At 44.6% G+C, this 27,584-nt stretch overlaps 1 protein-coding gene across 1 annotated transcript in view; it reads left to right on the top strand.

Moving 5' to 3' along the window:
• The window catches only part of LOC307228310 (neural-cadherin), a gene marked incomplete at both ends in the record, with an annotated part of 316,610 nt that overhangs the window by 159,652 nt on the left and 129,374 nt on the right, over positions 1-27,584 (top strand). The window contains 4 exons of the mRNA XM_079997948.1: positions 2,840-3,089; positions 8,402-8,529; positions 13,147-13,333; positions 16,192-16,335. Of these exons, the coding sequence (XP_079854074.1) occupies positions 2,840-3,089; positions 8,402-8,529; positions 13,147-13,333; positions 16,192-16,335 (709 nt within the window). The remainder of the gene's footprint in view (positions 1-2,839; positions 3,090-8,401; positions 8,530-13,146; positions 13,334-16,191; positions 16,336-27,584) is intronic.

Below are 27,584 nucleotides of genomic sequence, written 5' to 3'. Positions count from 1 at the left end.
AATCATGATTTATTAGGAGATGTACTGTAACAATAACCCACCGTAAGGTCACTTGTTAAAAGTACCAGGATGACCAAGATCCTGTGCATAGAACGGCATTTTGTATATTCTGTACATTTTTCTATTTCAGGTTTTTATTTGGTATTTGTATTATATATTTAGTAGTTTTCTATTTTGTTATTTTTCAGATCGTTTTTATTTTTTCATGTTACTTGTCTGCACAGCAATGCACCAACTGTTACCACCACTAATTCAGATAGCAGAAACCAGATGAGAGTCGGAGGCTCTGTTTAATGCAAATATTTTTGATGTGCTGCATCTCTCAAGTTGCATCACCTGATGAAGAGATGGGATCTTAGGATCAGGGAACACACACACACAGACACACACACACACACACACACACACACACACACACACACACACACACACACACACACACACACACACACAAACGTCTCATATCTACCCATAGCTGTACAGACGCACATGCACACACTATACACACCAGTCCACAAACTATCCAGGAAGATCTATTTCTCAAAAAAAAAAAATAATAATAATAATAATAATAATTATATATATATATACACACACACATGCAAACAGACAGACACACAGACTATCCGCAGACTTGTTTTAAGCAGTGTAGCTCGGTTCTATCTAGAATTTGAATGTAAGCAGTCGTTGGCTGCAGATTATCTGTGAGAGAGTGACTCGCACAGTGGAAATTAATTGATAGAGCGGTCTCACGTTCTTTTGGAAGCGATTAAGCCCATTAATAATTCACTGAAAGAAAACGGCTATGAGAACTGTCGGTGTGTGTGTGTGTGTGTGTGTGTGTGTGTGTGTGTGTGTGTGTGTGTGTGTGTGTGTGTGCACGTGTGTGTGTGTGTGCACGTGTGTGTGTGTGTGTGTGAATATTTTAACCCTGCAGCACACTCTGTTAAGGGAGGTGCAGATCAATGCTGATTTGACTGTTGCATGAAGATGTAATGAGTCCAAATGAGGCTGTAATGTGCCGCACGGCGGAGGCGCTGGTGCTTTCTGTCCAAAGCGGAGCCCAGACCTGCGTCCTGTTTGCTGACTATGTGCTGGGGGCGTCCATCTCATTACTCCAGTTACTTTGCAGCTTGTGGTGAATATGCCTATCTGAGTGACCCGAACAGGTGCGGCACACGTTTGGCTTTTCATTAGGTTACACATCATGAGGCGATGAGGAGCATCTCGACTCTCTTGATCAATAGTAAGAAAGATGGAGTGAATTACGTTTGGAGATAAACCCCCAAATCTACTGTGTATTGTTAACACCAAACACCTTCCCTGCTTCCCACCTGATTTAAGATTAAAATTAAGGTGTCCCTTTACACTGGTAATAATAATAATAATGATGATGATAATAGTGATGATGATGATGATAACAATACTAAAATGATGATGATGATGATAATAATAATGATGAAAATAATGATGATTATAACAATAATAATAATGATGATAATAATGATAATAATTATGATCATCATAGTGATGATGATAATGACGATAATAATGATGATGATAACAATGATGATGATAATGATGATGATGATGGTGATTATAATAAGAAGAATATGAAATAAGAATAATGATAATAATGATGGTGATAATAATGATTATGATAATGATAAAAATTATGATAATTATCATAGTAATCATGACGATAATAATAATAACCTTGATTTGGACAGCTCCATCCATACACAACTTGCAACTCACTGTGCTTTACATTAATAAAATAGTAATAATAAAATAAAATATTGATTTTAAAAGAATTACAAGCAAAATACATTTGATAAAAATAAGTAAATAAAATACGCATATTCAGTTTTGGAGAATTGAAGGAGCATAACCATTCCTCAGGGAATTATTTCATTGGATGTCACTAATTCTCTTGAATTGTTGGTTTTGAATTATTAATCTTGAGTGTGATTAAGTAATTCTCAAATGAATCATTCACAGTAGGTTGGTGAATGATTCATTTGAGACCGTTAGGGACCTTTTCAAAGGATTAAACAGAGCAAGACATTTAAGGCTCACTATCATTCAATGGATGAGGTAGAGCTCATCCATCTCATATCTAGATTGTAAAACGATACATTACCATTATTTTCACTACTATACTGCTATCTCACCAGACCATAGATATTTTTCTATACAATACGCATTTCCCCTGGGAGTTTATCAAGTCTTATCTTTTTACAAAATGCAACGTAATTGCATAATGCGTTGGAACAGACTCCAACCAACCAAAGTCTCAGCTGTTCAGAGAAAGTTATTGATACTCTGCAGTATTGATGATACTTAAACTTGAGGAATATTCATTGGTTGTTGTGGTGTGGGGATGGTGTGGTTTGAGCAGCCACATCTGTCCTGGGTCTAGGTAATTGGGTCCCAGGATCAGTGTGGCTGTACACCTGTTGCTTGTAAATTGGTCCAAGGAGCAACAGGTACAACCCCCATCCCCACACACACTCAAAAGAGGAGCCCTTGACATGACAAGGGCACCTCTCCTCCTCCTCCTCCTCCCCCTCTCCTCTCCTCCTCTACTCTCCTCCTCTCCTCCTCCTCCTCTCCTTATTAGACCAACCAACAAGCAACAGGTATGCACCCACACTGATCCTGGGCCCCAATGACTTTGACACAGGACAGGTGTGGCTGTTCAAACCACACCATCCCCACACCAAAGTTGTAGAAACACAACACAAAAATGTATACAGTATGTAATGTTTAACCTGCAATATAACATGAGGTTGTATTGTTTCCAACGCCTCTCATCATACATTCATCTTTTGTACAGACCATAAAGGCCACGTCCCCGCTGGGGGACCCCAGGGTCACCTACAACCTGGAGGACGGCATGGTGCCAGAGACCAACATGCCGGTGCGCTTCTACCTGACACCCAACCGAGAGGATGGCTCCGCCTCCATCCTGGTAGCTGAGCCACTGGACTACGAGACCACAAGGAATTTCATGCTCCGCGTGCGCGCCCAAAACGTGGCGGCTGTGCCGCTGGCAGCGTTCACCACCGTCTACCTTAACGTCACAGGTGGGACACCATTTTGTCTTTTGTGACACATGCCATTGAAATAATGAACTTGTACGCCGCTAACTCATACTCCTACTCACCTCTAATTCATTCTCCTGCTGGAGGTCCCCCTGTGAGCGGTGCACAGCAAACATTGAAATGTTATTGAACAGTGCTTGTATGACTTCAGACAAAACTCCATTTAATTTCAGCGCTTGTGGAGTATCTGCATATATTATGCAGATACAGAGTTATTTGTCAAAAAGGTAAGGTACTTACAAACTGTAATTCAGTTGCCTTGTGCTTTAAAGGAGGATATTTCCTCCTTTCCTCCATTTTATTATATGTGAAATGACCATAAATATGTTTCATACATTTAGTTTCCTCAGCATCAAGACCACGTTTCAGTTGGCAATGCTGAATGTGTACAGTACCAGGCCGAAAGCATTTTGTATTTTATCAAAATTCTTATTCAGCAAGGAATCACAACGATGTATAACACAATCATCAGCATAAAAATGAAAAGCGCCATCTGGAACATCCTGACCCAGGCAGTTTATGTAGATGGTTAACAAGAGGGGACCAAGCATGAGCCCTGGGGGACTCCCCGGGGGACTCTTCTCATGCTAGAAGTAAAACCACCTGACTCTGTAGCCTCTGCCATGGTTTTTAGGGTGCTTGCAAAACAACTTACAGTATGTTTAGAGAAACCAAAGCTTGGGAGTCTATTTAAAATAATATTGTGATCTATGTTATCAAAGTTCTTGGAAAGATCAATAAAAATAGACTGTTGCCTATTATCTGGGATTCCCCACAATTCACCATTTGCAAAAGAGTGTTTGAGATAATCCTCCAATCAGTGTTTAGCAAACTGTTGCTATGCATTATTCATTATATTTATGTCCTCAACAAACTGCTCCGACACCAAGCTGAATAGAACAGCATTTGATAACTTAATACAATACTAAGAATATTGTTAAAAGGTGCTGCTTGGGTTCTAGTCACAATGACGCACGCTATCCTGTGTGAGTGGAATTTGTTACGATTTTACTGTAATTAAGGGAGGCGAAACAATTGTATGAAATTCTTCCAAGATAAAATATTTTCTTTCTTGGATTGTGTGGCAGATCTGCCTGCCCCACACCACCCGAGTGGCGTTTTCAGGGGCCCCTGACACAGAGACACGGGCAATGGAGTTGAAAACACACCACTTATATTTTAGGAAGCGGACAAGCTGGAACAAGCCCGGAGCGGATGGACAACATGTCATGACAAAGACTCCTCTCCTGTGTGTGTGGAGATAGAGGTTTAAGAAGAAGAAGAATCTTTAATTATCACACCACACATGCTTTGGGTGGTGCCAGTGAAATGGTTCCTCTGCATTGAACCATCCTGGCTTGTCCTTCCTCCGGGGCCACAGCCAGGAGCAGTGGGCAGCGTACGTGGACGCGCCCGGGGACCAGGTGACGAGTGTCCATCGCTGGTCAGACCATGATGTGTGCATGTTTTTGGTGGGGGTCCTTACTGACGCGAGGTGGAGGAAACCCCATGATTGGTCTAACGAGCAACAGGCGTACAGCCACCATTATCCTGGGCCCAATTACCTTGACCCAAGACAGGTGTAGCTGCTCAAACCACACCATCCCCACTCCATAGATTGCAAAATTGTATTTTTTGTGTTAAACTTGTGTCTGTCATTACTGAAATAATATTAGAGGAAATCAACTGAATGTAGGCAAAATAAACTCAAATATAATGATAACGCCTTCTTTCTTTCTTGCAGTTAAGTGACTGCAGCTGCAATTTGTCGCAAAAGGCGATGCCATTTTATTAAAGCAGCACAATATAATCTAAAACGTACATTTGGGGAGAACTGTCCCAAAATATCACACTGTACGTGCACAGTACAACTGATATATATCCTCCCTCCCTGCTTTTTCTATTAAAAACAAAAAAATAATATTATAGAATGGCTGCAGGAACCAATAACATTCATAATTTCACAAGAAAGAAACTAAACATTTCAATGCTTTTACACGCACGCATGCACGCACACACACACACACACACACACTGTAATTTTGCTGCTTTAGGCGTTACCAACTAATTGGAATTTAATCCCATAAATGCCTTTTTTTGTTTTTAGTGTGCTTATCTGTTCTTTCCCTATTATTCATTCCAGTATTCAACATGAACAATCACACTTTTTTATACACTATCTATATATATATATATAAAAAAAACACCTTCTTTCTCTGGTTGTAACGGTTGTGCAGCTGGATAGGGAGAGCATTTGGGTTCTAATGACACATCCCAGAGTCCAAACAGTCGATCAGTTTCTGTGTCGCTCTATCACTGTTCTACCACGACTCTACCTCTGCTCTACTCTGCCTCTACCACTACTAGACCACATCTAATCTGTCTCCATCCCTACTCTACCACTACTATACCTCTATACTACGTCTAATCTGTCTCCATCCCTACTCTACCACTTATATTCTCTACCTCCCTAAACTTTTACTCCGCTCTGCTCTTCTTCTTCGTCTTCTACTCTGCCTCTACTCCATCCCTACTCTACCTCCCTCCTCTCTACAGGAAGCTGATGAGGGAATGTCTTAAAGGGGACCTATGATGCAAAACTCACTTTTTTATTGCTTGTGCACATACATTTGTGTCTCTGATGGAACGATTTACACACACGCTGTGAAATGAAACATGGAGGATGTCATTTGATTCCCTAATTCATTCATTTAAAACCCAAATCGAAAATTTGCGTCCGTTGTTTGACGTTAATGTATTTTCCGAGTCGTCAATATGCGACGTGGATTCTGACATGGATTCGAGTGCCGGTGGGTCCAGACCTGTGGCGGCCGTGGCTCGCCTGCTGTTGTAAACCCCAACCCCCCCTCCGGCAGAATCAAGCCTCCATCATCGCTGCTTTTAATGCTGCGATTAGTGTCCCCCGACAACCTCCCTCCAAATAGCTCTGCCTCCTTAGAAATGCCCCAGTCCCCCGTAAATGTAATCCTCCTCTAGCACGCACACACACACCAGACGCGCACGCACACACACACACACATACACACGCATGCACACACACAGACACACACAGACACACACAGACACACACAGACACACACATACACACGCATGCACACACACACAGACACACACAGACACACACAGACACACACAGACACACACAGACACACACAGACACACACAGACACACACATACACACACAGACACACACAGACACACACACACACACACAGACACACACAGACACACACAGACACACACATACACACACACACACACACACACGCACATAGGCACGCACAACCACACCGAGATACACACAGAAGTGTCTATGCAAGCATATGAGCTTGCATAGACACTTCTCGTCCCAGTGAGTTGGTCTTAATCCAGCAAGAAATAATTAGTTTCCCTGCCCAGGCCTTCTCCTCTCTCTCTCTTGCCCCCTCCATTTTTTCTCACCCTTCCCTTCTGTTATCTGTCTTAATAAGGTTGTTCTTTGACACCTCCAGGCGGAGGGGGAGGGCTGTAATGGATTTAAAGCACCATCTTTAATTTATAGATCACGATTTATTTATTTATTTATTTTCTTCTTAATTTTCTTCTTCCTGTGGAAAGCGGAGGCATTCGATTTGAGGCGTTTTTCCATTCCAGATATTTACATAATGCTTTTGGCCCCAAATCAGCTGCCCTGAATCAAGCCTGTCCAAATAAATAACTAAATAAAAGAAATGGAGTAAAGAGTCTAAAGCTTTCTCTCATTTCTCTCATTCTGTTTTGCTGACTTTAAAGGTCTTATTCAGGGCTGGCGAACCGGTCGACACGAAGAGCCAAAAAATGCCTCCGAGCAGAACATTCACGTCAACAGACAAATGTGTCAACAAAAAATGTTGCTTCTTTCCATGTTTGTTAACTCCTCTGAGTAAGTCAGTGCTTCAGGTTGTTGTTGCTCAAACACCGTGGCAACAAACTCTTTCCCCCGTTAATTTACATGGTGGTTGCGTTTTGTTTACGTTGTTGATATGACAGATTTAAACAGGCAGTTTTGGCTCCCAATAGCAAAATTAAAATTGAATCAAATTTTCGATTTTGTATTCATTTTTATTGGCACCTACTGCTCGCACAATCCCTTTCGTACTAATTATGTATTAATAATACACCACACTCACTGTGCTGTATATTTCTTGAGCTGTCTATTCATTGTAATAGCACAAATATCCAACAAACAATGACCCAGAGAAAAGTGATGAATCAAGAACCATCTTGTCCTAATTCCATAGATTGGACAGGGGAGCTGCATTAGTCGGGGCCAAGTAGCCCGGTGTGAGCCGCAGCCTGGCTTGGCTGGAAAGGAAAAGGAAAGAAGGAAAGGAGACGAGGCGTCAGGTTCTTTGCTCTTTAACGAATAGTCAGTGCGTAACTCGGAGCTCCACAGGTTGAAGTTCTGTCCACCTGCGACCCACACGCTGCAGAATAAAGCTACAGGTGTCTGTCTGCCGCTGAAAGGGTTTTGAAGAATGTGATTGAATGAGTGAATGAGTGAATGCCTCAACAAACTGATCAAAGGAGTGAACATGGAGAGTGACACACAAATACGTGGGTCTCTCTGGGCCTTTGTTCCCAAATTCAATACGGCCCTTTGATTCCATCGATGAATACATCTGCCGATCCAAAGTCTCTTTAATTTATTTATTTGCTCTATTAAGGGTAAGCTGCTCTTTGTCCCACGTCCTGAAAGCAGCAGCTTCAACGCACGGCAGAACTCCATCCTGCAATTTCTCCCCGTTTAAAGTATTTGTTTGTTTATTTTGCTTGCAACTGTTCATTCATAAATTTGATGCGGTAAGTGAATCGATGAACAAATCAAATGAAACAGAAACATGTTTGGTATTCATCCCTCTCTTTGTATGGAATTCAAAGGATTTTATTGCCATGGGAAACGTACTGTATGTTATACAGTACTGCCAAAGAGGTGGAACGCAAAGATGGAAGAATATAAGTTGAATAACTGTTGAAGATAAACTTATATATATATATATATATATATATATATATATATATATATATATATATATATATATATACACACACACAGTATATATGGAGAAACAGTGCATTTCCTCGGAGTACTCCATCCACTGTTTGACTTGAACCAGTATCATATTCCTCCATCCCATATGTATAAACCTGTATCCGTTTACAGTTATGTATAAACAGTCTAGTACTATATATGTACTGTATGTACTATATCTCTCACTGTGTCCTTCACTCCATCTTTGTTTTTCTCCTCCAGACGTCAACGATAATGTTCCCTTCTTCACGTCGTCCATCTACGAGGCCTCAGTCACAGAAGGAGCCGAGTCCGGAACCCTCGTCTTCCAGGTGTCTGCTAACGACCTGGACCTGGGACTCAACGGCAAGGTACACGCACGCACGCACGTACGCACGCACGCACGCACGCACGCACGCACGCACGCACGCATGCACGCACGCACACGTACACGTACACGTACACACACATACGCAAACACACACACACACACGTACACACACACACGCACACACACAAACAGACACAAACACACACACACACACATGTACATACACACATACACACAGACACACAAACACACAGCAGGACATCTTCATCTTCATCTCTTTGCGTCTTCATCCATTAAGACTGACCAATAATCCATAATCTACACTCTACAAATTCATGGGAGAGAGACACTGTATGAATACAGAGAGAGAAATACAACGTTTCAGAGGAAATGGGAATGTTTTTTTGACTGGCTTTTCAGCGCAGCAGGGCAAGACCTTAGTTTTAGTGCTGTGCTCTGACGGGCCATCCCTCGCCAAAAACACTTCCTCATATAACGTCTCATTAGCAGCAATGTTATTCTGTATGACACATTAAAAAACAGTTGTAAAAGTTGAACACAGCAGAAAATTACAAAATAAGTATGATAAATATTTATATATAATATAAATATGACATTATTTATTTATTTTATTTTTTATTATATTCTAAGTTAGTAATATATACATATATATATATATATATATATATATATATATATACTGTATATATACACAGTCGTTCAGTTTCCGTGTCTAGTGGTTTATGGGTTTATGGATTTTGGCATATTTTTAGTCCTTCGCAAAAATTGGTGTATCTTCACAAGCAGTTTTCTAACTGCTGATTGTTGTCATCTGCCCCAGGATTAATGTTGCATTGAAGTAGAATGTTAATCTCAATTTTTCGATTAAGAACAAAGTTATGTTGCTCCGCGTGATTCAAATTGTTGTGACTTGTCTGTGTGTCCGCATCTTATTTAGCTGCGTGTGCACTTCTTTACATCCAGTCAAAGCGTACATCATTGCTCGTGCGAAAAGGCTTTTACCCAGTGTGACATCATGAAATTAGCTTCGTTCTTCTTAAACGAGTAGACGTCGCCTGTTGAGTGCTAAACACAACGGGACGTCCAAAAAAACTGAATTGACATCCTTGATTTCTTTTGCACATATCTATTAATGCGGGCGTGTTGAACAGACATGATCAAATGAAGAAGACTTTGCCCTTCCTCTACCATTAAGTTCCTTGAAATGTATTTGTAGAATCACCTCTATGTGTGTGATTTCAAGATCTATTCTCTAATAAAGGCTGCTTTTATCTTGTTAGCGGAATCAGATGACGACTTGTCCCCACAATATGTATTTTAACTATTCCTTTAATGTCTAATAATTTCAACGATCAACATCAATTTACCTCTTTGCCGCCGTGATGACCTCCTTTCATAGAGATTCAATACACACAAAGGATTTATACAGATATACTATATATAGATTCTGAATGATTAGCAGATCATTTTGGGAATGGGTTCTCAGGTCACCATGCTTGACTGATGTTTGTGACCCGGGCTGCCATTCATCCGCCCCTTAATCTGGATGGCAATACTAAAACCTGCTGATAATTTGTCATTTGTTTTACGCCCAAAATGACATGCAATCTTATTATTTGGTACTTAGGAGAGTATATGGTTAGTATTTTTAGTGTGTTAAAAAAACCATGGCATGCATCAAATTGAATACAAAAAGTATAATGTGATCTAGTGCATGCAGTAGAATTTTGTGATGCAAAAACTGGACGTGTTTCCCCAAAATGCACGGTGAGAGAGAGACATGTAAAGGTTTCCATGCCGTGTCATCACCAACCCTACACGTGGCGAAAGGCAGTGGGGGTGCTGTATGAGGATGAGACTCCAAGGAGAACATAGTCCTTTCAATCACATTGTCAAACACCCTGGATAGTACACGTATGCAGTTCCGCAGCGTTAGAGTCAAAGTGGGACATTAAACGTGTGTCAGTTGTCATCACATTTTTCACATTTTTACATTTCACAGACGCTTTTATCCAAAGCGACTTACAATTATTCAAACACCGACGGACGCAGCCATCAGGAGCAATTAGGGGTTAAGTGTCTTGCTCAAGGACACTACAGCATGCTAGCAGGAGGAGCCTGGGATCCAACCAGCAACCTTTAGATTACTAGACCACCAGCTCTACCTCCTGAGCTACCGTCCCCCCGGTTGTGGTGAGTTGACTCTTCTGAGTTGGCTGTAGAAATTACACCTCATCCAAATGTTTCTACAGCAGCTCCAGGAACTGCTGCAGATTCAGGTTCCGACACAACAAAAAAGAATGTCTTTTAGTTGTTCCTTTAATATTAAGTGTTAATATTAGCATTTATTATCATTTAACTCTGCAGTTGTTATCGGTTACAGTAACTAGGCTTTTTGCAGCTACCAGATCTAAAGTGGCAACAGTGCCTTATTAAGGTTAATAAATCCTTCATTATGGACTAACAGTTAACCATGTTTTTTCGCTGCTCCACTATTTGGAATGAGCACTGTCAAGCACTGGTCAAGGTTGATAAAATATGAATAAAGCATAACATATAAATACAAGATTTTAATTGTGAAGCACAGAAACACTTTTCATCACTCAAATCACTGTTTTCATCACTTTCACATAAATGGAAGCCACACACAGCCACGAAGAGATCGTTCGATAAAACAAATCCTCAAACAGGCCTTTGAATTTCTTTTTCAATAATTAATTAAATTACAGAATCTTTCAACATTGAGGTAAATTGTATATTGTAAAAGATATTCTGAAAACGTAAATTAAACGTTTTATATCACTAATCACATCAACAACCAGCTCCACACCAAAATATGATGATGATAATAATAACAATAATGATAATAATAATAATAATAATAATAATAATAATAATAATAATAATAATAATAATAATTTATAATAATAATTAAATGACGGCGTCTTCCAGGACACCTGATGCTTCACTTCCGCTGTGTGACGTCATCAACAAGCGACCAATCAGGAAGGGCCTTAATATGCCACTGAAATTCTGAGCATATTATTCATTTCAGTTTAATTTTATAGTTACTCTTGTGAGCTGAACATTGTGACTGCTGATTTGAGTATTTATTTTATTTTATTGATATCAAATTTTCAGTGTTATTTACGTAGTCTCTGTCCAATCAGCATTACACCAGAAACAAGAGATTTCACTCCTCTATGTTGTGATGTTACGAGAAGAGGGCGGCAGAAGTTGCTGTCATATTGCGGAACTGGCAGCCGGAGGCGTGCTTCCAGAAAACAAGAATTCCCAGAATGCACATGGTTGGCAGGACCCTGCCCTTTGCATTCTGGGAATTGCCATCCCTGGTTAAATTTTTCATGTGCGTGATCTGAAAATTGCCAATTTCTTAACACTATTCAAATGTCACCATTTAAATCCCTTAGTCTTTCTAAATTTGTGTTTTGTTCTGCAAAATCTGGAAATGCTTCTAAAACCTTAAAAGCTGATTTCTCACAACTTCTGTTTTCTAAAACCTTCATCTTGAATAAGTCAAAGCTTTCAAAATATTTGCTTGATTCCCCCAATCGATACTTTGTTTTGAAGCCCTGCTTCTACACTTTCATATCACGTGAAATTAAAAAAAAAAGTCAAATTTGGCACCTTTTTTACTGTGTATACCCCATTCTCCTTGTTGTTTCAAGATGTCGCTTTTTATAAGCAAGTGGAAGCTTAAAAACACTTAAATCCTATTTTATTTTTCAGTTCGGTTGCAAGTTTTATAACAAGCTCTGCAGCCTGTTTATAAAATGTCATTCCCACAACTGTGCAGCGTCATTGCACTGAATGCTTCTGTCAGAGCCACATGAGTAGGAGATCAATTTCAGGGAAATCAGACTATAGTCTGGATTGTTTTTCACAAACCTGTTTCAGGAGAAACATTGTTTCCATGTGAGCCTTGAACTTATCAAGTTATTGCTGCTGTACTCTGTATTTCACTGCTGTTATCGCTTCCTGTCCACACTTTGCGATGAGAGGTACTGTAATCTCTAGCTTTGTGAATGTCTAAAGTAACAAAACAATTCTGCACAGTTTTATTTACAACACGTTTTGTCGTTTTGCGTCCTGTTCAACAAAATATATTCTCAAATGTTTGGGTGTCCAAAGATTCTGTGGCTTAATGGAGCGAGGGTAAAAAACATTCGTAACATCGCTTCTCTGTTTGGGGATGGAGTCTTAGGAAGAATTGACCGGGTCCTCGTGGGCTCATGTGTGCATTCGGAAGGACTGTGTTGTCTTGGACATTGTATTGACTCAGACATTTTTAACACCAGTAAAATGACCAATTTAATTTTTTGCAAATTTGTCCCTCAAACACAGAGACAAAAATGGCCAAATATTGGCTGTGAGTCATTACTGCAGTAATTTTGCGCACTCGAGACTCACTCAAGGGGACACAAGTCTTGATCGTGTCAGTCCATGCACATCCATCGAATCAAACATTTGAGCATATCTCCCTCATGGGGGAGACGGTCTTAAATTGCGCACACCTACTCCCCAAAAAGACTCCTGCCTGGGTGGCCTTGACCCCAACACCAGTTGTATTCCTGCCTTGATGCTATTTCATTGTCCTCCCTTTGACTCCACCCAGATCTCCTACTCCCTGCTGGCGGATCGGAGTGGAGACCACCAGTACTTCCGCATCGACCCTGAGCTGGGCTCCATCTACACCAAGGCCGTGTTTGACCGGGAAACCAAAGGCTCGTACCTGCTGGAGGTCCAGTCCATGGACGGCTGGGAGTCGGCCCGGCCCGGCAAGCACAAACTGCCCAACTCTGGTGAGGATGCGGTGGAAACAGAAACGCACACACACGCGCTAGGGTTAGCGCTGGGATTTTTAATTTTTGGCAAATGTTCTGGATGATGACAGTAGTGGCAATGTTGATTTTTACATATCGATTTTCATTTATATGCATTTTTAGTTGTCCTTTATAATGATTGAGTATTTGACAACCAGAATATCTGGCAGTGTTTTGAATACGGTGAGGCGAACGGAAATGCAGGACACACACGGTTTTGGGAGTAGGTACAGGGTTTAATGTGCAGACAGACAGGGAATCCAGAACAAGAAACAGATGGGAGATCAGGAACAGGCGGGGACTCACAAACAAGATTCAGGACCAGGAATCAGGCTTATAGACGGGACTGAAAGTTCAAGAAACACGCGCAGGAACACATGCGACGATCGCACACCTACAGAGTGAATGGGGACCAGATTAAATACAATAGGAGTGACGAGGAAGCTGAAGACAGGTGGGGAGATTACTGACAGGGGACCGGTGTGCAGTGACAGGCATGTGACGTGACACCAGACACAGACAGAGGGAGCCAGAGAGGGACAGAGGGACCTAGAGACAGACAGACAGGGACCTGGAGACAGACAGAGGGACCTAGAGACAGACAGAGGGACCTAGAGACAGACAGACAGGGAGCCAGAGAGGGCTAGAAGAAGACAGACAGAACACCAAGGCAGGGCAGGATCCTGACAGGCCGTCTTCACATTTGCAAAACTTAATCTGAATTAAAGAGCAAAAGCTGATAAAATCCAATTTACACGACCACAGCAACACACACACACACACACACACACACACACACACACACACACACACACACACACACAGACACACACACACACACACACACACACACACACACACACACACTCATAAACACACGCTTGCGCATGCATGCAAAGTCATTACCCTTCCGGCAGGTAAATAGAGGACCTTCATTGTGGCTTGTATCCAGTTATAATTGCAGCGGGAAATTTTGCTTTGTGGTTCAATTTTGCTCATTTGCAAAGACAAGTTAATTAGAGGCATTAAAGTAATAGTTTTTATCTAGTATTTAAACACGGTCACACATGGGCTGATGAGGATCATAGAAATAATTATGATTCAGCAGATGAATAGTGGTGCTGGCAGACAGAATGGAATACTAATTGAATTCATATGGCAATGGTTAAACTGAAGGACAGAGGAGGAGGAGGAGGAGGAGGGGGGGAAGACGAGAAAAGAGAGAGAGAGAGTGAAAGTCCTTCTGTAGTCGCTCGCTCTCCAAACAGCGTTAAGGCTCCAAGTCTTCAGTGGAGGGAGCAGTAATCCCCTGCTCCTCTCCTCTGCATCTGCGCTGCTCTCAACCGCATGGACCCCGAGGCCCCTCTCCCCCTTTATTTCTCTTTCCCTCCCCCATCGCTCCCACCCCCTCTCTCCTCCTCCCTCTGTCTTGCCGACTCTGAGGCAGACGGATGAGTGTATGATGATGGAGATGGACAGTTTGGGAAAAGGTCTTTAAAAAAAAGAAAAAAAAAAAAGCGGGAGCTAGACAAGAATATATTTTTCATAGATATTATCATGGATTATTAACAAAAGTTCTTCTAGGTTTTGGCTAATTATGAATTTTTTATTTTTCGGAGCCGTAAACACGTCTGAAATTCTAAACAGAGCAGGGAGCAGGATGAGGAGCAGCACTGGAAATATTATTTTAATGAATAAGTATATATTTATTTTTTTCGGGGTCATGAAATTTGTATGAGCTGGAAGTGGGCTCAGAAGACACTGACGGAGTGAAAGTAGATGCACACACGCACAACACACACACACACACACACACAGACATACAAACATGTGCATGAAAAGGAAAAAATTTACCCACGTAAATGTGCACAAGTAGATAAATACACACGTGTGTGTGTGTGTTTGCCTGTTTAGGTGCGAGGGTGTGTGTGTGTGTGTGTGTGTGTGTGTGTGTGTGTGTGTGTGTGTGTGTGTGTGTGTGTGTGTGTGTGTGTGTGTGTGCGCTTCACATACATCTGCATGAGAATTTGTAGAAATCTAAACAAAAGCAAAATCTAGTTCGAGTGTGGATGAAAAGCAGAGTGTGAGGGGGCAGTATAGGTCGACGCCCCCCCCCCATCTGTTCCTTCCTGCCTGTTTTTTGACTGACTGATCAGCTGATGTGCTGATCTCGTTGACTTGTTTTGTTCTGGCTGCGAGCGCCACCTTCTCTCGCTGTCTGCCCCCCTGAATAATTGATCTGATCTTCAAGAGAGAAAATAAAATGATGTCCTTTGATACGGAATCAAAGGAGCACACACCACCCAGCCTCCACGCTCCACCCTCCACCACCCAGCCTCCCCCCTCCACCACCCAGCCTCCACGCTCCACCCTCCACCACCCACGCTCCACCCTCCACCGCCCAGCCTCCACCCTCCACCACCCAGCCTCCACGCTCCACCCTCCACCACCCACCCTCCACCTTCCACCACCCAGCCTACTCCCTCCACCCTCCATCCCTCCACCCCACCCAGCCTGTCACCCCGTCACCCCTCCACCCCTCCCACCCCGCTCTCCCTCTTCCAGGCAGAGCAACACGCCCAGTGCCACCAGCCCCTCACGCACACAGGTATGAACGCTGGTTTTCTTTCTGTTTGCACACCTGTGCACGTTGGCAGGTCCAGCAGCTTGACGTCGTTTGTTTATTCCTGAATGTGCACAAACTACACAACACACATTCATGTTCGGATTGACACAATCAGAGCAGCTCCATGTTTGGAATATTTGCCCCAATGTCTTCTCTTTCTCCGTCTCCCTGCTTCCTGTCCCTCCGTCTCCCTGCTTCCTGTCTCTCCCAGACACGGCCTACGTGCGTGTCTTCATCAGTGACGTGAACGACAACAAGCCGCTGTTTGCCCAGGCGTCCTACGAGGTGGACGTGGACGAGGACGCCGACGTGGGCTTGGCCGTCCTCACCGTGAGCGCCAACGACGGAGATGAAGGTGAGATGAGGAAACCTTTTGTTATTTCCCTGCCGGGGGGGGGGGGGGGGGGGGGGTACAGGTGAGGCGCCCTTCGGTGGCACCTTCAGTCGGACGCGAGTTATTGGCACCGTTGCTGCTGCTGCGCGACGTGATTCTTCCATGAAGTTCGGGATGGTGCACGTGTAGAAGCACGGTCCTTTGCAACGACATTTCATATTTTGTGTTGTTTGAAATTGATTGGATGAATCAAAATGATGAATGCAATAGTTGATGTGTGTGGCAGAACTTTAGATACACGACTGAACCGACTTCTCTTGAAGGAGGTTTGGCATAGGAAAAATTTCACTTATGAACATTTATTATGTCGCTGAAAGCATCACTAAAATTATCTGCTAAATAACATAATTTTACAAAATGTTCAACGAACACTTAACACAAGGTTGTATTCTGTAAATAAAGAGTAAATCTAAGAAATATTTCTCACCAATTATTGTAACCATAACTCAGAAAATGTCGTCTTCGATGTTTGATCATCTGCTTCTATTGATAGAGAAGCAATGGGTGAAAACAGCTGTGAGGTGGAGGCAGGGACTCCACCAGACTCTGAAGGTGTTCTGTGGTATGTGGCACCAAGACGTTAGCAGCAGTTCCTTTAAGTCCTGCAAGTTGGAGGTGGGGCCCCCATGGATCAGGCTTGTTGTTCCAAAACATCCCATAGATGCTCCATCGGATCGGACCCTAACCCCGCCCATCCACATGATGTAGAAGAAAAGGTGATTCATCAGACCTCCACCTTCTTCCATCGCTCCATGGTCCAGTTGTGACGCTCACGTGTCCATTGTAGGTGCTTTCAGGGGTGGACAGGGGTCAGCATGGACACTGTGAGCTCCCATACGCAGCAAGCTGCCATGCACTGTGTGCTCTACACCTTTCTATCATAGCAACATTCACTTTTTCACCACTTTGTGCTACAGTAGTTCTTCTGTGGCATCAACATCAGACAGACTAGACTTCACTCCCCACGTGCAACAATGAGCCTTGGGCCCCAGGACCCTGTCGCCGGTTCACCGGCCGTCCTTCCTTGGAGCACTTTTGGTGGGTAGTAAGCAATGCATAGCACAAGGGTCGTGAACCTTTTTGCATTTTTGAAGTAAGGCATACTGTACATTTTTAACATATAACACATCCCTGAGTACTTAAAAAAGCCCTACATATAATGCATTTCTCTTCATTCTTCTTAATAATATTGTTGTTATACTGTAGCTAACCGATAATAAATGAAATACTTTTTACCATTAATGTGACTTGTGCTGCTGCCTGGTTTTGCTGGTGGCCTTGTCGTCTGCTTCGTACGTAGTGAGGTTGAGCTTCATGCTGCGTTGAGGCTCCATCAGGTCAATGTGAGCGTAGGTTGCTCTTCATGTTTCTCAGACGCCACAAAGACTGCTCACATGCGTATGTAGAGCCAAACATGCTCCACACGGCAACACTCCCACGCTGCATTGTAAGCTCCTTCCAAGTGTTTGGAATCAGCTGCTCTTCAGGTTCAAGTTCAAGAGATTATTTGTCACATACATATTGAAGTTTTTTACATTTCTGTCCACTGGTGTTGAGCTGATTGCTCCGCCTGGAGGCAGGGAGTTTCCTTCATGTTTCTGTCTTACAGAGGGGATGGCGCACGGGCCGGTAAGCAGCCCAGCAGTGGAACGCTGTTCCTCCTGCGCCCAAGAGGATCATTATTACTCACAATTATAATAAACAGTGATATATATAATTTTGGCCTGCGTGACGCATGTTGAAATGAACAATAAAACTCTGGCCATGTGGGTGAACCACGGCCAGGAAGACTCCGTCTCCCTCCCTGAAGCCTCACCTGTGGCAGAGACTCCCACAAGTGGCGCCTGAGCAGAGACCCGGGAGGGGCAGGGCGCCGGGTAAAAGGCCCCCGGAGTCTTTCTGGGGTCCGCAGCCGGTGCTTGACTACGCCCCTTGGTCCGTCACATTTATATCTTGATTTTCAAAATTGTAATTTCTCTTACCTGTTTTACTTTAAAATGACACAGAATAATTATTTATTACTTGTTAATTGTGATGAGAAATTTTAGCTCAAAATTGTCTGCGAGCCATATACCGTCATGGAAAGAGCCTTAATTGGCTCGTGAGCCATAGGTTCCCAACCCCAGGCACAGTGGGAACAGCCACAAGACCTGTGCTTGTGCAGATGCTCTGACCCAGTCGTCCAGCATCACAATGTGCTCCTTGTCAAAGTGGCTCAGATCCTTACGCTGCTTCAACACATCAACCTCAACAACTGACTCTTCACCTGCTGCATCATATATATATATAATATATAACACTATATATATAATAATAGTAATATATATATAACAGTATATATATAATAGTAATATATAACAGAATATATATAATAATAATACTAATAATATATAACGGTATATATATAATAATAGTAATATATATATAACAGTATATATAAATACAAATATATAACAGTATATATAATAATAATAATAATAATATATACCAGTGTATATATAATAATAATATATCATACCCCTTGACAGGTGTCATTGGATCCAAATGAGCAATGTTATTCACTTCACCTGTCACAGGTTTTAATGTTGTGGCTGATCGGTGTATGTTTTTACCTCTATTAGTAAAATGGTGCGTGTTAGTTTTGACCATTTTAATGCTGAAAAAGGGTGGTTTTCCCCATTGAGGGAATTGATTTCACAAGGCTTCATAATTCAGAGTGTATTTATTTATAGTTTGTCACATGAGTTTCTCTGCATCATTCAAGCTGAAATGCTTGGAAGATGCGTGTCTGAAGTGTGCAATTTGCAAATGACCAGACATTGGGCAATTTGCAATTTCTCCTTTGTCTCTGTGATAAGCAGAGATGGGGAAATACAGACAAACAATAGAATAAAACAATCTTGCGTCGTATCAAGGGTCAGACACGGACTCCATCTTAGCATTGAACACTTCAACTTCGACTTTGGAAAGCTTTCCACAAGATTGAAAGACAGTCCATTCCTAAAGGTTTGATTTTTATTCAGACTTTTATTGAATTCCCCCCTCAGCGTTTCACAGTACTTCAGATGTGAAGAACATAATTCTGCAGTTTAACTCTCTTTGAGCTTCCTTAATGCTTCCTGTACACGCTCACGGAAGCATTTTGTACGTACCACGCCCCAAAACAACCTCAACGGGTGGCTTTTTTTTTTTTGGTCATTAAAATTCACGTACATCACCACAGCATGGCCGTATCATGGCAGCCCGTGCAAGCTAATTATAACCAGAGTTGTGGTAGAACGGCTTCTTATCTCTGGGCACTGATAAGGCCTCCAGCTGCATGTGGCACCGGGAGGGGATGGTTTGGTGCAATTCTTTTTCCCCTGCAGGGGACAAAAAAAAAAAAGCTCCTTCATTACTTATCCGGCGGTGAAATTACAATTCCAACAACAGGCAGCTTTAAATAGTGAATCTTATTTTCAACAACAAGTAAAACAAGCGCATGGTAATATCCTCTTTTTCCGTTGTGTTTTAGTATGGTTATAGCTCTATTTTTATTTAATTTTTTAATTCCCGAGAAAGCCTGATAATCTGCCTGAAGCTGTGGTTCCAGGGCTAACCTGGCAACCCAGGGAATCTCACTGTGCTCTCTACATCACCTCTCTCTCTCTCTCTCTCTCTCTCTCTCTCTCTCTCTCTCTCTCTCTCTCTCTCGCTCTCTCTCCATTTCTCTCGCCCTCTCTCCCACTTTGTTTTGAGGTTCTTTCTCCTCTGTCTTAATGGGCATTAATTCACAACACCCACTGATTCTGCAACGCACTGACTCACACATTTTACACACACACACACACACACACACACACACACACACACACACACACACACACACACACACACACACACACACACACACACACACACACACACACCGCAGGCTTAATGCACAGCAGTGATCAGTCCATTGTGAGGCAGATCATTCCTCCTGTGCAGCGGGAGGCGAAGCTTGGCTGCCGACTCTTTATCAATCACCAGGAGGGGAAGGACTGGCAAGAAAGAGTGTGTGTGTGTGTGTGTGTGTGTGTGTGTGTGTGTGTGTGTGTGTGTGTGTGTGTGTGTGTGTGTGTGTGTGTGTGTGTGTGTGTGTGTGTGTGTGTGTGTGTGTGTGTGTGTGTGTGTGCGCGCGCGCCTCCATATCACCAGGCATTTATCATAGTGGAGAGAAGAGACCAACTGTGAAAGGAACACCTCGCTGAGATGAAGAACCCCGTGCTACCATGCGCACGTGGACATGTACACACACACACACACACGGAGCCTTCCACACACTCTTAATCACATGCAAACATATACACATGTAGTTACAAGCAGCGTCCATGTCTCCAAGTGTTCTGGGCAGCACAGGACGTACATGCACACACACACGTGTGTGTGTGTGACTTTTGTTTGATGACTCAAGTGTGAGTCCAGCGTTGCTGCTGTTAGTTTAACTGGAGCTTCATGGGGAGACGAGGATGTAAGAAAGTTCTGCTTTAATCACCTGCAAACTGGTGTCAGCCGCTTGCTTTCTCTCCCTCCGCTCTATCTGTCTTTCTTTCTCATTCTGTATCTCTGTTGCCCGGCCTATCTTTGACCTCCCTCCCCCCTCCCTGCCTCCCCCTTTCTCCTCCTCTCTCTCTCTCTGGCTCTTGTTAGCTCAGGACTCTTCGTATAGCACCCAGGGGGATGCAGAGAGCTTTTTAAAGAGGAACTTCGGGGGACCGCACCGCTTTCCTCTTGATTTGTTTGTTTTGTTGTATTCGTACTTTCAGTCCCAGTGCTCATTTTCTTTATTTTGTCTCCCGCATTTCCTTTGGGTTGCTGCAGTGTTCTGAACAGACGGAGGGCTGGGAGGGAGAGGTTTTGAGCGGGAGAGATATTGGAGGGAGACTGGGTGGGGGGTACACCCGTTTATCCCCTGATGTCTTGTTTGAAATGCTAACAGACAGGCAGAACAAAACGATCTGGATTAGGCTTTTCTCGTCTCCCTCGCTCGACTTTCATCTCGCTAATCAGCTGCGAATCCTGTCTTGTGTTCGCCGCCGCTTCCCTTTCTCCTGCACGTTAACGCCACCGTGCACTGGCTGGGCGGGGATTGAGATGCAGACCCCTCCGTCTCACCCCGTAATTGCATCGAGAAAGGGGTTTGTAGATCGACACGAAATAGACCTTAGTACAATTGCTGTGGGGTGTGGTCAAACACAATGTTTGGGAGTTGGCCTCCTTGATGATGAGCAGGACCGCCTAACAACGCAATTTTCCACATTCTGATCCGGCGATGGATTACTGATTATTCAATGATGAAGATGAAGAAACTGATGTTTGGTTGGAGTGTTGAAGGTGAGTTTTATCCCTGAAATCTTTGCAGGAGATCAAAACCCCCGACCCCCGGGTCCTGTATCACTCTGAAGGGACACACGGACACATGGACACAGACATGGAATTTTATAAAGTCTGTTTTGATGGATGTTTTGAATGAGGGCAGCGAGGTGGAGTCTCAGATGTGTTGGGGCAGAGAGGTCCAAGAGGAGGAAGGAAAAAGCTGCATCTCCCTGGCTTCGGTGCTTGTAAAGCTGGATGTCAACAGCCTAAAAGTTGAAGAGGAGACTATGATAACGGATGAGGGGACGAAGGGCAAGTATATACACGATGAAGAGAAGGGGGCCAAGCACCACGCCTTGGGGGACACCTTGGGAGACCGGGGCTGTGGCAGATTGGCAGTGGTTGATGTTGATGTGTTGGACAGCACAGTTCCCGGGGTCTAGAGGGAGGTTTTAACACTTCTGAGAGTAGTGGATAATGTTAAATGCAGCACTGCGGTCAAGGAGGATGGGGTTGGTTCTCACGTTTAGATAAAAACTGGTTCATAACTTAACCTTTCGCCGCTCTCTGAACCCTCCTCCCTATTTACCCGGCCTGTGTGTGCAGGATTTCAGTCCCTCTCAGCAGTGTTTGACGGGTGAGGTAGTTAGGGAGACCAATAGGTGCAACAGAGGGAGGGTGTGCATTTTAACATTTTGAAATAGAGGGGCAAGTTATATTTGATATATATATATAGTTTTATATATATATTTATAGTTATATATTTCTTTACTATTGTCAGGGATGAATTTTATCAGCATTACCCGGATTCAGCTAAAAAAAAAACTTAAGTAAGCTGCAAGTTTTGTTTACTGCCAGCATTAAACTAGGAAATGGGTGATATGGGTGTTTGGCTCAACTATTTCATTTTGCAATTGCTTATTCAGTTTACGCAATTAACGCAAACGCACTATAATCATTGAGAGGTCAGATCAGTATTTTTGTCATTTCAATAATTATCAATACAGAATTCAGTGTTATGTTGTTTTCTTTTATAAATCATAATTATAATATAAAATATTTTTAAGCTTGGAAACAGGCTGTGTTCTGACAAAAGGAACTTCTTCAGCTTAGAGTTAATCTGGTGAACAACCATATTTATCCATACATATGGCCCAGAAATATGTGGAAATGCCGGTTTTGAATTGTGACTTTTGCAAACAACATGGAGTTATTTCTCAGTTTCTCCATGGGGCCTTAGAGCTTGGGCCAGTTATTGAACATCAGCGAGTAGAGAAGACACAGGTGTTTTATTCAGCATCCAATCCAACCTGAAACATCCAACTTGGAACACCACAGGATCCACACATTTATTCAGGCTACGGATACTGAGAAGATTTAAGGAGAGTTGGAGGAAATATATCACATTGGTATTGGCAGATACTCGGATAGGTTTCAATGTCGATAAGCAGGTGTGATGGTGCCATTTCACTGAAATAGAAACTCTTTCCTCTAAATTGTATAAAAGTGTCTCCTGTGGTTACTCACAGTGTGAAAAGCACATTTTGCACTGGATCAATGACACTACTTTCGAGTTCCCTGTTCCAACAAATATTTTACCAAGCCTTGTCGGTGACCCCAGTGACAGACGGTGTATTCCAAATATCTTCTCTCGCTCTCTCCCCCTCCCCCCCCCCCCTCTCTCTCTCCCTCTCCCCCCCTCCCCCCCCCCCCCTCTCTCTCTCTCTCCCTCTCCTCTCTCTCTCTCTCCCTCCCTCTCTCTCCCTCTCTCTCTCCCTCTCTCTCCCTCCCTCTCTCTCTCTCTCCCTCTCTCTCGCCCTCTCCCTCTCCTCTCTCCCTCTCTCTCTCTCCCTCTCTCTCTCTCTCTCCCTCTCCTCTCTCCCTGTCTCTCCCTCTCTCTCTCTCTCTCCCTCCCTCTCCCTCTCTCTCTCACTCTCTCTCTCCCTCTCCTCTCTCCCTGTCTCTCCCTCTCTCCCTGTCTCTCCCTCTCTCTCTCTCTCTCTCTCTCTCTCTCTCTCTCTGAGTGATTGGAGGCGTGAGCGAGCGGAGCGTGTGAGCGTTTGGTAGAGTGAGTGGTTTTCTCTCTAACTTTTTCTATCAATTGCATGTTTATAATTATTTGTTGGTGACGGGTTTAGTTTTTTTGTTGGTTGTAGGGTGTGCGCACAGCGGGTGGGGGGTGGTGGTGGTAGTGGTGGTGGTGGTGGTGCGGGTCCGCAACCATGTCGGACCTCACCAGGCTAACGAGGAAGCACGGCATTAAGTTGCCCGTGGCTTCCTCGGTCTCGGTGGAGGACTGCAGCCTGGCGGTGGGGAAGGCTGTCGGCTACAGCAGCGTTGTGTCCGCAGCGCGGATGAACAGCGCGGTGGTCATTTTCTTGGACAGTGTAGACAAGGTGAACGCGGTGGTGGCGAGCGGCGTTACGGTGAACAAAATGTTTGTTCCCGTCCTGCCTCTCTCCACACCGGCGAAGAGGGTGAATCTGGCGAATGTTCCGCCGTTTATTAAAGATGAGACCCTCACTAAGGAACTGGCGAGGCACGGGAAGGTGGTGTCGCCAGTTAAAAAAGTCCCGTCGGGGTGCAAGTCGCCGCTGCTCAAGCATGTGGTGTCGCACAGGAGACACGTCCTGATGGTGTTGAACAACAGGGATGCGGAGCTAAACGTAGCTTTTAAAATCAGGGCGGATGAGTTTGACTACGTGGTGTTTGTCAACACTGACACCACCAAGTGCTTTGGGTGCGGTGGGGAGGGACACCAGGTCAGGGCATGTCCAGGCAAGAAGGCAGACGGCGAGACAGGTGAGGGGCAGAAGGGTGGACAGGACAAGGAGGGAGCACAGGAGGGGGCAGGTGAGGGTCAGAAAGGGGAAAAGCAGGCGAAGGTGGGGGCACAGGAGGGAGCAGGGGGGGGTCAGGAGGGGGGAAAACAGGCAAAGAAGGGGGCACAGGAGGAGGCGGGGGAGGGCCAGAAGGAAGGAGGGGAAAAGCAGGTGAAGGTGGGGGCACAGGGAGAGGCAGGTGAGGGCCAAATGGAGGCAGGGGAAAGACAGGTGGAGGTGGGGAGACAGGTGGAGGGCGGAAAGGAAAGGAGAAGAAACAGGTGAAGGTGGGGGCACAGGAGGGGGCAGGCGAGGGGCAGGAAAAAAAAAGGGGGGGGGGGAGGGGAATGTGGAGCCGCAGGAGGGAACGGGTGGAGGTAGACAGCGCAGCCAGGTGAGCGTGGAGACACGGGGGGAGGCAGGCGAGGGTCTGGAAAGAAGGCAGGTAAGGGTGGGAGGACAGGAGGGGAAGGAGGAGGGTCCGGAAGACAGGCAGGTGGGTGCGGGGGGACAGGAGGGGACTGGTGAGGGAAAGGAAGCTACGGAACAAAGTCAAAGGAGTGCAGGTGACGTAGCTAGGGAGGAGGAGGCACTGGAAGGAAGTGACTTTGAGATGGGGGACGAGGACGATCGGGTGAGAGTCCCCCGGCTCAAAAGAAAGTCCAACAAAATGGCAGGAGACTCTCAGGCGAAGAGAGGGACAGCAAGCCAGGGGAAGGCAAGTCAGGAGGTGGAGCAGGGAGGCTCGGAGTCAGAGTCCTGGATGGAGGAGGACTCTGCTGCAGACAGTGAGGGGCAGGTTTTTCTCGGCGTAAAGAAGAAAAAGGGCAAAAAAAGCTACAGTGTGGGCAAAATAAAAGCGTTTCTGCACAGAACGAAGAACGTGAAAGGGATAAAGGTGGAGGATTTCTTCTCAGACAAGGAGTTGCTGGCGAACGCGGCCCAGCAACAGATGAGGAGTAAGGGGAGAGGAGGGTTCACGGACCAGGAGGTGTACAGGCTAAAGAAAATAGTGCAGAAGATCAGGAAGGAGCTGAACAACGGAGAGGATGGGGAGGAGGTGGAGGTGGGTGCTGCTGTTCGGGCTGTTTCCCTTTTCCGTTGCAATGAGTGATTTTAACATCAGCACGCTGAACGCGAATGGGGCCAGAGACGCAGCTAAGAGGTCTCTGCTGTACGAGCTGATGGAGCAGAAGAGGCTGGATGTGCTGTTGGTGCAGGAGACCCACAGTGACTCTGGCAATGAGGCTGACTGGAAGAGGGAGTGGGGGGGGGAGGTGGTGCTAAGCCACAAGAGCACCACCAGCGGTGGGGTGGCTCTTCTCTTTTCTAAGAGCTTTGCCCCAGCATCCTTTGAGGTGGAGGAGGTGGTGGAGGGCAGACTGATGGTGGTGAGGGCAGCATTTGAGCATCATAAGTTTGTCTTTATAAATGTGTACGCTCCCACCACAGGACCACACAGAGTCACTTTTTTGCAAGTTTTAAATGGGGTTTTAAGCAAAGCTCGTACTGGGGAGTTTTTGTTTCTAGGAGGTGACTTTAACTGCACCGAGAACGACCTGTTAGACAGGAACCACTGTGAGCCTCACAGAGCATCGCAGAACGCGATGAGGCTGCTCTCAAGCGAGAACGAGCTAACGGACGTGTGGAGGAGAACCAACGGGGATGAAAGACAGTACACCTGGGTGCACTGCAGAGGCACCTTTTTATCGTTGGCCAGACTAGACCGGTTTTACTGTTTTAAGCACCATTTTAACATTTTTAAGGAATGTAGAATGGTGCCTGTTGGTTTTACCGATCACTCCCTGGTTGTTTGCCGTGTCTTTATCGCCAATGTAAAGCCCAAAAGCGCATATTGGCATTTTAACACCACCCTACTATGTGACTCCAACTTTAAAGATGCTTTTAGTTTTTTTTGGGAAGGTTTTAGAGACAGAAAGCAGGATTTTATTTCCTTAAGACTGTGGTGGGACTATGGGAAGAGGGAGATAGAGCAGCTCTGTCGGCAGTATACTCTCAATGTCACACGGGACATCACCAGATCTATGAGGGATCTGGAGACTGACATTGTGGAGTTACAGGGTGTAGTGGAACCAATCGGGAATCTAGATCACATTAAGGACCTCAAGTCTAAAAGAGCTGCTCTTGCAGACCTACTAGGCACCAAGGCGCAGGGGGCGCTGGTCCGCTCTCGCTTCCAGAGCGCAGCACTGATGGACGCACCATCTAGTTTCTTTTTTAGCCTGGAGAAGAGCAACGGGCAGAGCAGGTTTATCCACGCCCTGAGATCAGACACAGGACAGGAGCTCAGGAGGCCGGAGGAGATCCGGACGAGAGCCGTGGACTTTTACACAGAGCTGTACAGAAGTGAGTACGAGGAGCAAAAATAACTGTTTTACTCCTTTTGTGGGAATTTGCCCAGGGTCCCGGAAGATGTCAGTGCGGTGCTGGGGGAACCTCTGACCCTGCAGGATCTTTCCACGGCCCTGCAGAGCATGAAGGGGGGTAAGGCCCCTGGCATCGACGGGATTCCTGCGGAGTTTTACAAAGAGTTCTGGGAGGAGTTACGGGAGGACCTTTTAATGGTTTTTAATGAAGTTTTTAAAGATAAGTTATTGCCAGTCAGCTGCAGGAGGGCAGTCATCACCCTCCTACCCAAGAAAGGAGACCTGCAGGAGATCAAGAACTGGCGTCCTGTGTCCCTTCTGTGCACGGACTATAAAATCCTGTCGAGGGCACTGGCCAACAGGCTGAGGGAGGTGATGGACCTGGTCGTCCATCAGGACCAAACTTACTGTGTGCCTGGTAGGTCCATTCTGGACAATGTGTCCCTAATTCGGGATATTTTGGACGTCTCTAGTTCTCTGGGCATTGAAACTGGGCTCATTTCGCTAGACCAGGAAAAGGCGTTTGACCGGGTTGAGCACCCTTACCTCTGGAAAACTCTGGAGGCTTTTGGCCTCAGCCCTGGCCTGATAGCCATGATCCAGGTTTTGTACCAGGACATCGAGAGTATACTGAAGATTAATGGAGGGCTGAGCGGCCCTTTTA

Source organism: Zeus faber (assembly GCF_960531495.2).
Source record: "Zeus faber genome assembly, chromosome: 3".
NCBI classification, from domain to species: Eukaryota; Metazoa; Chordata; class Actinopteri; order Zeiformes; family Zeidae; genus Zeus; species Zeus faber.
Note: the sequence above shows the minus strand (reverse complement) of the source record. Positions and strands in the feature narration are given on the sequence as shown.